General features: G+C 38.1%; 1 protein-coding gene across 1 annotated transcript in view; it reads left to right on the top strand.

Moving 5' to 3' along the window:
* The window catches only part of jmjd1ca (jumonji domain containing 1Ca), a 128,679-nt gene that overhangs the window by 9,774 nt on the left and 106,512 nt on the right, over window positions 1-12,393 (top strand). Inside the window, exon 2 of the mRNA XM_073827005.1 lies at window positions 4,692-4,859. Coding sequence (XP_073683106.1) covers window positions 4,692-4,859 — 168 coding nt within the window. The remainder of the gene's footprint in view (window positions 1-4,691; window positions 4,860-12,393) is intronic.

Raw genomic sequence — 12,393 nt, forward strand, 5'->3', positions numbered from 1 at the left:
TAATGACAAATCGGCGACTGTTGCAGTCCTAAGCTACCAAATGCTTGTCATACAAATGCGTACAATCATGCAGCTCTGATGTGAGCTGACTTTATAAACATGTACACTCACATTTTCACTGTCTTCATCTGTCTCTTTTTTTCTCTCTTGTTCTCTGTCTGTCTCTCTCTCTCTCTCACCCGCCCACCTTTCCTCCCTCTCTCTCCGCTCAGTAAATTATTGATCAGTGAGGCGCCTCCGTGGATCACAGAGTTTGTGAATGTGTGTGTGTGTGTGTGTGTGTGTGTGTTTGCACTCAGCGCTAAAGACAGTATGTACAACAGACACGAACACGCTCACACAAAGTCACATGATAGTCTCATGCTACTATGTTGGCAGCATGCTTTTATTCCCCAGACTCTCTTTCTCTCTCTCGCCTTTCACACACACAGTGTCGGTTTCATCAGGAACACAAGCAGACCCTTCTCATTCATTCCTCGCTTGTGTAGCAGAATGTATTTGCACGTACATCTCATGAAAAACCACCAGTAAAAAAAAAGAGTGTGCGGTTTGTCAGACAGGAAGGCAGTGTCAGGTTTGTGTGTGTATAAATGCTGATTCTATAAGCACATTTCTGCCGGAGCGTTGGACGTGGTCCAGGCTGAAATCTGATGCCGGTGAATGTTTCCCTCCCACAAGCCTCAGGGAAGTGTTTACTGAGAGAGAGAGAGAGAGAGAGAGAGAGAGTGTGTAAATGTTTCTCTCCTGCAGTCTGTCAATAAGAGATACTGCAGGAGTGTGAGTATGCAATGCTTGAGTTGATTTGCAGGTGCGCCTGTGAGTTTGTATGCATGTGTGTGCGCGCCCATGTGACTGTGTGTAACGCTTCTCTGACCTGTTACAGCTTGTCGACGCTTCATGGCCGAGCAGCTCGGCGCGCACACACATCCGACACGTGTGAGAATAGCAGGAAAAAGCCTCTTGTTAGCTCACTCACACTTGTAAATACCATCTGAGAGACACACACACACACCCAAAGACGGCACACATACATCATTGTAATTACACGCGCGGCAGAAAAAACAGCCGCTGTGAAAAATGACAACCTGACGCGATGGTAGTCTCACTTCACATTGGCAGGACAGATGAAGCTCTGTGTGAATGTGTGTGTGTGTGTGTGGTTTCAAAAGGCAGTTGGACTAGTTCCTATGACTAATGATCTCCTCTAAATGAATAATTGCTGTTTTCCTTTCACGCTCCCCCTTCTTACACACACTCTCGGTCAGGCACACACATCTCGCAGATAATGGCAGGAGTGCACGTAATTCACCTCAGTGTCCGACACGCATCCTTACACCGGGAGAGAGAGAGAGAGTTTGAGTGTGTCTTTGTGTGAAAGAGACAGTGAGAAGATGAAGGGGAAAGGTGAGGATGAAAGACAGGAGGAAGAAAAGAAAGAGTTGAGGGAGATGGAGAGATACAGGGGTGGAAGAATAATCAGAGGGAGAGAGAGAGAGATGTTGGTAGCATAGCAACTCAAAAATGGTCCTTTCCGTTCTCTCTCTCTCTCTCACGCTTAGAGGATCTTGACCAATGGCAACATGTGTCCCTGCAATGCATTATATTTTAAGGCTTTTTTATTCTTGTGTAGGGTGTGAGACGTCATCTGTCTGGCACGCACGCACACACTCAGACACAGACATGTGTCTGAATGCTTAATTATGTGTGAAGTTTGCTATTCCAGAGCAATGTAGAGGCACTGTGACTCTCTTTTGTCTCTCCATAACCATTTCTGATTTCTATTCAAAAACACAAGATGATCCCATTATGAGTGTTTCACAATGTGGTGAATGCTTGATTATGACTATAAAGCAAGAAAATGTGGAAGTTAACATTTGAATGAACCTTCAGCGCACAAATGTTCTCACTAACATTCAAGCATTCAAATTAAACTTGCAAATGTACCTGGAATGCTCAAAAATAATGAACATTCTAATTAGCATGTATGTATTTTGCAGACACGTGTATGCTGAGTAACATAGTGCTTTCAGGCTATACAGATGTCCAGCATTTAAAAGTTTAAATTAAACGTTCAAACGCAAATGAACTTTCGCAAATACCTGCTCCCCATTACGGTGTGTTCACACGGGGCGTAAGCGTCAACGCTTAACGGAAGGCGTGGCTGACGTTTATGGTCATAGCAGCGTCGGCCAATGAAATGCTGCTCTTGAACAGAATGAACGTGATTGGCTGCCGCCTGGCCACTGTATTTGCATAGAGCGATCTGATTGGCTGACGCGGCGCTTCACTGGCGTTGCTCGCGGCAGAAGTTGAAAATTTCTCAACTTCTGCCGCGAGCAACGCGAGTGAAGTGCCGCCGACGGATCCACAATTCCTTTCGGCAAAGCTTGACGTCACCCATTCAAAGTCAATGGGAAGCGTTGACGCTTGCGCCCCGTGTGAACACACCGTTACTGTTGCTATGTCCGACAAGCCATTCACTCTCACAGTGAAAAACACATCGCAGAGCAAAAAGATAAGTAGCAACTCGCTGACAGACAGGTTACTTGAGGTATTAAACAAAGTCTTCATATTTTGACATTTTTCAACCCGTTTTGAAGCTCTTCAACGTGTTGTGAGTTTATGCGATCACTTCTTCCTCTGTACAAGTTATAGCTTGAAATAAACATGAATTAACATCAGAAGCTATCTTGTTTTTGCCACGGAAAGACTCAAAACACACCATTTCCAAGTTAAAGTCCACCAACGTTAATCTACTAATAGTTTGTTTGTCGGACAAAATGTCAGAATGGGCGTTATGATTGGTCAGATCACCTGTCAATCAATTTTAGTTTCATTATATGCTAATGGTGATAGTTCGAAACTTCCAAAAAGCATTTCACACAGCTCAGTTGCATACAGTTGAAGTCAAAAGTTTACATACACCTTGCAGAATCTGCAAAATGTTACTAGTTTTACCAAAATAAGAGGGATCATACAAAATGCATGTTATTTTTTATTTAGTACTGACCTTCACATAGATGTTTACATATAGTGTGTTCTGTGTTTTTTTTGTTTATTGATAGTTGTTCATGAGTCCTTTGTTTGTCCTAAACTGCCTGCAGTTCTTCAAAAAATCCTTCAGATCCCATAAATTCTTTGGTTTTTCAGCATTTTCTGTCTATTTGAACCCTTTCCAACAATGACTGTATCCATCTTTTCACACTGAGGACAACTAAGGGTCTCATATGCAACTATTACAGAAGGTTCAAACGTTCACTGATGCTTCAGAAGGAAACACAATGCATTAAGAATCGGGGGGTGAAAACTTTTAGAATTTTAAGATCAGGGTAAATTGGACTTATTTTGTCTTCTGGGAAACATGCAAGTATCTTCTGTAGCTTCTAAAGGGCAGTACTAAGTGAAAATATATGATATTTCTACAAAATAATAAAATTGTACACATTTTCATTCTGTTCAAAAGCTTACACCCCTGGCTCTAATGCATCTTTTTTTTCTTCGGGAGCATCAGTGAGCGATTGAACCTTCTGTAATAGTTGCATTAAACATTTAAATTTAAAAAAATAAAATAGTCCCATGATATTTGAACGTTCTGAATCAATTATGCAAATGAAATTTCTAAATGCAAACATTCAGTGTGAACATTCAAGCATTTGAATTGAACTTAAAATGCCCAAAAAAGTTTTGGAACTGGAATACACTACACGACTTTTAAAATCTGAACAGATTTTAAAAAGTTATGCGTCATTACACTTACTAACTTTGTAAATAATCACAGAAGAAAACAGGCCATCATACATCTACGACTGAGCATCACACACTACCAGACTTTAACTTCATTCTAATCACAAAATCACAAACACAAATAAACAAAACTCATGCAGACCTGTGACCATCATACACTACGCAATTTTCTGTTAAATCTGTCAACTCTAATCTGCAGACTGGCTCTGACTTTCGGCAACCAGCGTCATGGCAAAAGTCGTGTAGTGTATTCCACCCTAAAGGCTTTATTACCAGCCCAGCCAGATTCATCTCATTCTCCTTCCACATGGACCAGATCTGAAGTACTCTTTATTTACCCTTACCTGCTAATGTTGTCTCAGTTAACATGAATTTTGAATCACTGCGAGTGGAGCTGTGCCTCAGTGAAGTATTCATAGTGAGTTTCTGCTGGGTGACTTTGTGATTCAGATCTGTCACAGATTGAGCCATATTGTCATGCTGCAGTAGAGCTAGATGGCTCATTGCAGCCGGTGAGCGAGTTTTAATTTCGTCTGGCTCAGTCATCAGTCAGACGCAGCGCTTGTGACGCTGGGTGACAAATAAGAGTGACATCATTGAGTTAGCAATGAAAATATGTATCTTGATGTGGACAGGATTGTGTGATCTGGTGTGTGGTCTGAGAATGTCCTTTCATCATGTAGACATACGCAGCACATATGTTTGTGTGCAATCTATTTCATTTCCGTTTCACATTGTCATTTTTGTGCAAGTGGTTAAGTATGCTGTTGGCGTTCTGACATTTGTTTCTAATTTATTAGATTTATCACCTTTGAATCATCTAATAATTAGCTGCATCAATCAAGTTAATTGTGAACACATATGCTGCGGGTATGCTTGTGCACCTGTGTATCTGTACATGCGTCCGCAACCTACTAACCCTCGCTCTCGCTCTCTCCATGTGTTAGGTGTGTGTGCACTGGGACGGCGAGCAGAGCGCAGAGAGGAAGTGGAGGAGACTCCGAGAGGAATGTGAGGTGGTTTTGTTGGAGCAGGAACTCGTCTGGGCCACCAAAAGAACCGGCACAAACGGCAGCAGCAGCGGCCAGGAGAAGAGGAGACTGCAACCCGCCCTGGTGAGTCCATAGAAACCATATGAGTGCTGTTGCTCAGACTGTTTATGACTCATCTGATGCATGTCACACACAACAATGGTGAGAACTTGATAGTGATTGACTTGCTTTATGCAGTCAGAGTTGGGGTGCAGTGGTTTTAATCGGTCTCGTTGGAGTAAAAAAGTTGTTTGACTGATGTTCATCTGACAATTTGTATAATTTGCTTTTGGTTTTTAAATAAATATTTAATGTTTAATTATATATTTTATGAATATATTCAAGATGTTCATTGGACAACAAGTTAAAAATATACATTAGTGTGTGTAAAAATATACAAAATATCTGAATTAATGTATTGTGTCTGTGTGTGTGTGTGTGTGTGTGTGTGTGTGTGTGTGTATTTTCGTTATTGTTATTTTGCAAACATAAAGTAATAATAATTAATAAATAATATCAATGTAATATTAAAATGTGCATTTGTGTTTTTTATTTATGCATTTATTTATTTTTTAAATATTGTTTAAAAATACAGTTGAGGTCAAAAGTTTACTCCCACCTTTCAGAATCTGCAGAATTTGACCATAATAAGAGGGATCATACAAAATTCTGTTCATGTTATTATTTATTTAGTACTGGTCTGAATAAGATATTTCACATAAAAGATGTTTACATATAGTCCAACAATAGAAAACAATAGTTACATTTATAGAAATTACCCTGTTCAAAACTTAATACTAGATTGTTACCTAAATGATCCACAGCTTGTTTTTGTTTTCGTTTTGTTTAGTGATACTTGGTTATGTTTGTTCCTTAACAGTTAAACTGCCTGCTGTTCTTCAACAAAATCTTTCAGGTCCTACAAATTCTGTTTTTTCAGCATTTTTGTGTATTTGAACCCTTACCAAAAATGACTGTATGATTTTGAGATCTGTGTTTTTTCACTGAGGACAACTGAGGGACTCATATGCATCTATTACATTTACATACATCTATCATTTACCTCTGCCCTTTAGAGGCTATAGAAGATAATACATGTTTTTCCGAAGACAAAATAGGTTAAATTTACTCTGATCTTCAAATTCCAAAAGTTTTCACCCCCTGGCTCTTAATGCATGGTTTTTATTTCTGGAGCATCAGTGAGCATTTAAACCTTCTGTAATAGTTGCGTATGAGTCCCTCAGTTGACCTAATAATAAATAATAATATATATATATTTTTTAATATAGTCATTTTTTTTAACAACGCGTCATAATACTGATTTGAGTTTCCCTGACTATAATGTTAAATTGCAGATGAAAGTGAGTGAGACATTGCAGTGCAGTAACCGCTCTGATGGGTTTTATTTAGAGTTCATTCAGTGAAGGATTCATCGGAATGATTCAAAGTGATGCATTTAGTGAGTGAGATTTCTGAATGAGTCATTAAAACAACTGGCTCATATGTTAATTCCTTGTGAAGACTCATTGTTCAATTGCCATTATCTTGCCATTTTATTGGCCATGAAAAGTGGTGCAGGAAGCACTGCTTTGAAATTCTGATTTAGCAGCCTTTAAACGTCACGCGAGCTGTGGTTTGTAGCGATTGTAATGTCGGTCTGACTTCCGCTTTCAGCTGCAATGTGAACCACACTTCATGCTGATAGTCAGATGACCTGTGTCTGAACACTCAACAACACATGTATTTATAAAGTCACTCAGCCTCAGCACAGAATGAATGAAACTGATGGGCTTTTGTTTTCATATCTTTCATATAAGGAGACTGGCTGGCTGTTGTGTCCTGTTTTATACGTCCTAACTGCTGTTAGACTGAGTCATTAGTTGCTGTCTGTGTCATAAAGATATAAAAAGAAAAAACATTTCCCTCTTTTCTCCAGACGGCAGATCAAAGTCTTTAAAGCAGTCATCTGTGCCACTACAGACTCATACTCTACAATCCTGCATTATGTAACCTCATCTATGACGGCATGTCACCTTGGCTAACCACGTGTTACTGTGGGATATCGTGCGTAACCTGGAGTAGCCATGGGTTACGGCCATTTACATGGGTAAATGGGGTAACCGTAGCAACAGAGGTCTGTTTGGCCAACGGGCTGCAGAGATAAGAGTGAACAAATGTGTGTGTGGACTTCCTCCATTCAGAGAGCACTGTGTGTTTATAATGGTGTTTGATAAAACACCGTGTGTGTGTGTGTGTGTGTGTGTGTGTGTGTGTGCTGGGCAGAGTGTTATTGTGTGACAGGGTGGTCAGTATAAAAGGTATTTATGTAGCAGCATCTGAGAAAGAGAGAAAGAGCGATTTTACACAGCTTCTATACTGATTCCTCTCTTCTCATTTATCTGACTCTGCCAACACACAGACAAACATTCACCTCTTTCTTTTCCTTTTCACACTGTCTTTTCTCTTTGTTTACTCCTCTCACTTTTTCTTCCTCATTTATTTCATTCTGAATGACACACACGTCTTACTCTCTCTCCCACACACACACAAACACACACGCTCATGCATGCACTCATACATACATAAGATGCCATAGGCTTTCTTGTGATTCATCAATGTTGAAAACAGCTAAAGTACTAGTTAATAATTTTGGTAAAATCATGATACAATTTTTTTTCAGGGTTCTTTGATAGAGTTCTAAAGAACCACATTTTAAATGGAAATCTTGTAACGTTAATAGTCTTTACTGTCAATTTTGAATAACGTAATACGTCCTTGCTGACTAAAAAAACGTGTTCACAAATACTATATGCTTAAGAATGTTTTTAATAATCATTCTAATTCTCTGAAATAGGGAAGTCCACACCACAGCTATAACAATAGCGACACAGAGGAACAAGACATTTAGAATCACTTTCAAAACAATTTTTTCCAGCTGATAAATGAAACACTGATAGTCAATCAGAATCCACTAGTTATTAAGTGTTCTCTGAGGTCCACTTCTAATGTCAAAATGAAGATTTTTACTAGAGGTCGACCGATTTTGGATTTTACCGATACCGATAGCTAGGTTGGACCACACTGGCCAAAAGTTAGTAAAATGGATAATGAACGGAAACTAAAATAGTGGTCTACTATTTAAAATAAGAGACCGGACCATACTTTGTAAGAAAATGTATTAATATTAATTATATATTGAGCATTAAAGTAAGTTCATAGCTTATTAATGTTAACAAAAGCAACTTAAACATTAGAAAAATATCAGTAAATGTTGAAATTAACACATTAACCAGGAAAAATACGTCTGTTCTACAGGTTTTATCAATCTTAGTTAATGCTAAAAATAGACTCTTATTGTGAAGAGTTACAATTTCATATAGACATTCATACAAACATCTACACAAAAGCCATAGTATTGAAATTACATCATATTTGTATCATATTCTTCTGTTCTAGAACACTTGATGAATATCTAATTAAAATAACAAAATATTTTAGTCACAATCGAACAAAAGCCCAGCGCTGCATCCAGGAGATCTCGTATCAACCGATAGTTCCGCCAATCAACTATCGGTGCTGATTAATCAGCAAAACCGATACATCAGTCGACTTCTAATTTTTACATCAAAAAACATCATAATTTAGAAGTAATGAGCTACTTCCTCCTCATCAGAACGCCCTGTTTGAATGGGCAAGGCGGATTGTAGACTCAAAAGTAAACACCCATTGGCTAACACTTGTGTATGTTTGACAGCCTACATTCTTCATAGATGAATGCATAAATATCACTTAGTACATATCAAATGATCTGTAATAACAGACAAAGCAATAGTGTCTACATAATAAAAACAGTTACTCACACTTGTGTGTTGCAACACTTACTGTCTGATCCAATATAGCCAGCACAGCATAGTCTTTTAGTTTCAGTCTTCCTGAAAATCTTGTGACAAATTGTTTGTTGTTTGTAAACAAATCTGTGTTAAAATGAAGTGACATGGTCTGGAACTTCATTAAAAATAATATTCATCCACTCTTTCCTAATGTGAAAAAGACTGTTTGTCCACAACTTGGCACTGCATCTTCTTGTCTTCTGAGCCATCTTTATCATTTGGTTTCTGCGCAGACCTGCGTTTGCCTCTCAGTATTTACACTGCATGCGTGAATCGGTGGACGGGGCTAAACGGGCAGTGATGTAGAAGCAGGTGTTAATCTTCTTTTGCAGAGCCGGTGTTTAGGCACACTGTTACATCATAGAATGGCACATTCCACAACCTGTTGTCTTGGCAGATTGGCTTCAATATAAACTGTTTTTAGACTAACAAGAAAGTTTTGAGTTCTGAAACTTACATGATGTTATATGTCTTATAGTTCAAAAGATCAAGGCAATTTTGGTTTCTCAGCTCATGGCCCCTAATTGGCTCTCTTTCGTTGTCAATTATTTCTTACATATAATGTAACTGAGCTGTAACATAATAAAGGAGAAGTTTTCTTCCAGAATGAAAATTTCCTGATAATTTGCAGTTTCAATGCAGCTTTAAAGGCTCTACATGATGCCAGCTGAGGAATAAGGGTCTTATCTAGCTAAACGATTGGCCATTTTCTAAGGAAATACAAATGACTGTACTTCTTAAACACAAATGCTCATCTTGCACTAGCTCGACCTCTCGCATTAAAGGAGTAGTTCACTTTCAGAACAAAAATTTGCAGATAATGTACTCACACCCTTGTCATCCAAGATGTTCATGTCTTTCTTTCTTCAGTCGTGAAGAAATGGTGTTTTTTGAGGAAAAAATTTCAGGAATTCTCTCCATATAATGGACTTTTATGGTGCCCCCGAGTTTGAACTTCCAAAACGCAATTTAAATGCAGCTTCAAAGAGCTCTAAATGATCAGAGCCAAGGAAAAAGGGTCTTATCTAGTGAAACGATGGGTTGTTTTCTAAAAACATTTACAACTTATATACTTTTTAATCTCAAATCTTCTTGCTGAGCTAGACAAGATGAGCATTTGAAGTTAAAATGTATATAAATTGTATTTTTTTTTTTTAAGATAATAACCCATCGTTTTGCTAGATAAGACCCTTCGGCTGTGATCGTTTAGAGCCATTTGAAGCTGCATTTTGGAAGTTCAAACTCGGGGGCACCATAGAAGTCCATTACAAGGAGAGAAATGCTGAAATGTTTTACTCAAAAAACAATTTCTTTACGACTGAAGAAAGAAAGACACAAACATCTTGGATGACAAGGGGGTGAGTACATTATCTGTAAATTTTTGTTCTGAAAGTGAACTACTCCTTTAAGTAATCACTTTCAGAGCTAGTGCAAAATGAGCATTTGTGGTTAAAAAGTATATCATTATTTATTTTTCAAAATAAATGAACAATCGTTTTGCTAGATAAGACCCTTATTCATCAGGATTGTGTAGAGCCCTTTGAAGCTGCATTGAAAGTGCAATTCGGACCTTCATCCCGTTGGCCCACCATTGAAGTTCACTATATGGAGAAAATTTCTTTGCGAGTCGAGAAAGAAAGACATAAATATCTCGGATGACATGGGGGTGAGTAAATTATCAGGACATTTTCGTTCTGGAAGTGAACTTCTTTAAAGAACCAGTCACATTGTCTGTTTTCATACAGTCAAGTAAATTAAATCAGTTACAAACAAAAGATACTTCATCTAATTAGATGTTTCTGTTGTATTTGGAACTAATGATCATTGCAAATCAAAAGATAAGATTATGTGTAAATAATTCATAAATAATTCAAATGAATTAGTCTGGCATTAGTGCAAGAAAGGAAAATAAGCACAAATCGATTTTAGATTTCATTGCATCGCAGTCAATCAAATTGAATTGTTGGCAGAACAAAACACAGCCTTGGAATAATAAGGTTCTATAAGATTTCTGAGTACTTTTGAGATATTAAGCTTCAAAGTTTTTGCGTTCCATAGACTTCTGTAGATAGATCCATTTTTGTTTTCTAACAATGTGAATGTGAATAACTCCATTTTGACAAAAATTGCAGATAGACCCTTATAATTCCAAGCCGGCGAAATCTTTGTACAAAAATGTTTATGTACCTCTATACACTAGTGTTCAAATTGGTATCAGTTTTTTAAAAAAATGTCTTATTGCGCTACGGGTGTCCCGAGTTCGAATCCCAGCTCGAAGACCGGTCTTGCCCACCCCTCTTTCTCGCACTTCACTATCACAATATAGGCAAAACAGCAAAAAAACTCCTTGAAAGATTGTGTTGTGGATATACCATGGCATAGCATCATCTCTACTTTAGATGATGTATCTAATACCTAATTTTCCAACTCTGTACTCTCACTCTGTCAACAATAATCTTATTTGTTCTTTGTTCTTTTAGGGGAAACGTAAATATAACTGAGAAAGAACCTCTAAGCAATAAATTTTCCTGTGGGTTGAAACAGCCACAGACACACTCTGGTTTCCTGTTTCTCTCTCTCTCTCTCTCTCTCTCTCTCTCTCTCTCTCTCTCTCTCTCTCTCTCTCTCTCTCTCTCTCTCTCACACACACACAGATCTGCTTGTGACTTTCTCTACTGTAGAATATCACTGAGTCAGCAGCTGTTCTCTATCACAGTGACCTACACACACGTGCACACATACACACACACACCATCTTTTTCTCCCTTTATCTCTCTCTTTCTGGTATAATCTCCCTGGCCCTCTTTTCTCTATCAGTATCCGACCTTCTTTGTCAAGAATTAACACAGCATGTATGTCAGTGTACTTGTTAGAGAGAGAAAGAGAGATTAGAAGAGACGAGGAGAGACAGACGCTCACTCATGGGATGAAAGCCAGTCAATGTGTGTGTTACTGTCAGACGGACCATTAACACAGCACTTGTGTGTGTTTGTGTGTGTGGGTGAGAATGTGAACGCGGCAGGAGGAAGAACAGATTATGTGCTTGTACTTTCATGCGCGTGTATTTGTGTGCGTGTGTGGGAATTTGTACATATTTGTAAGTGCTGAGAGACATTTTGACCTTTACAGGCTTTTTTATTGACACTATGAAAACAGAAAGACCTGTGTTTTTACAAATGTGAAATGAGAGGTGAGACAGAGTGTAGAGTTGATTTTATACCCAGCAATCATGTCAGTGCAATTTAACATTGGTTTAAGAGTCTTTAAAGAAGCCACAGTTTACCCATTTGTGGCATTCGTTCCTTAAGGTTCATTTAAAATGTTAGTTAAGATTGCTTCTTCTGTTTTACTCTATTTTCATTTTACTGTTTCATTTTACTGTTAGCTGATGCTAGTGTACCTTTATATGAAAATGACTCCTGTAACGATAAAGCCTAACCTTTACTAAACAAATGTGGCATTGTTCTTCAGGCTGCACTTTTTTTTACTATTATTGTATCATAAACTACATCACAATGCAAAAAAAAAAAAATACAGCACAACTGTTTACAACACTGATTATAAGAATATTAAAATAAGTTCTGGAAAATCCTGTGACACTAAAGACTGGAGTAATGATGCTGAAAATGTATTTTTTTCCATTACAGGAATCAATTACATATACAGTCGAAGTCAAAAGTTTACATACACCTTGCAGAATCTGCAAAATGGTAATTATTTTATTAATA

This window comes from Garra rufa, chromosome 21 (assembly GCF_049309525.1).
Source record: "Garra rufa chromosome 21, GarRuf1.0, whole genome shotgun sequence".
Lineage (NCBI taxonomy): Eukaryota > Metazoa > Chordata > Actinopteri > Cypriniformes > Cyprinidae > Garra > Garra rufa.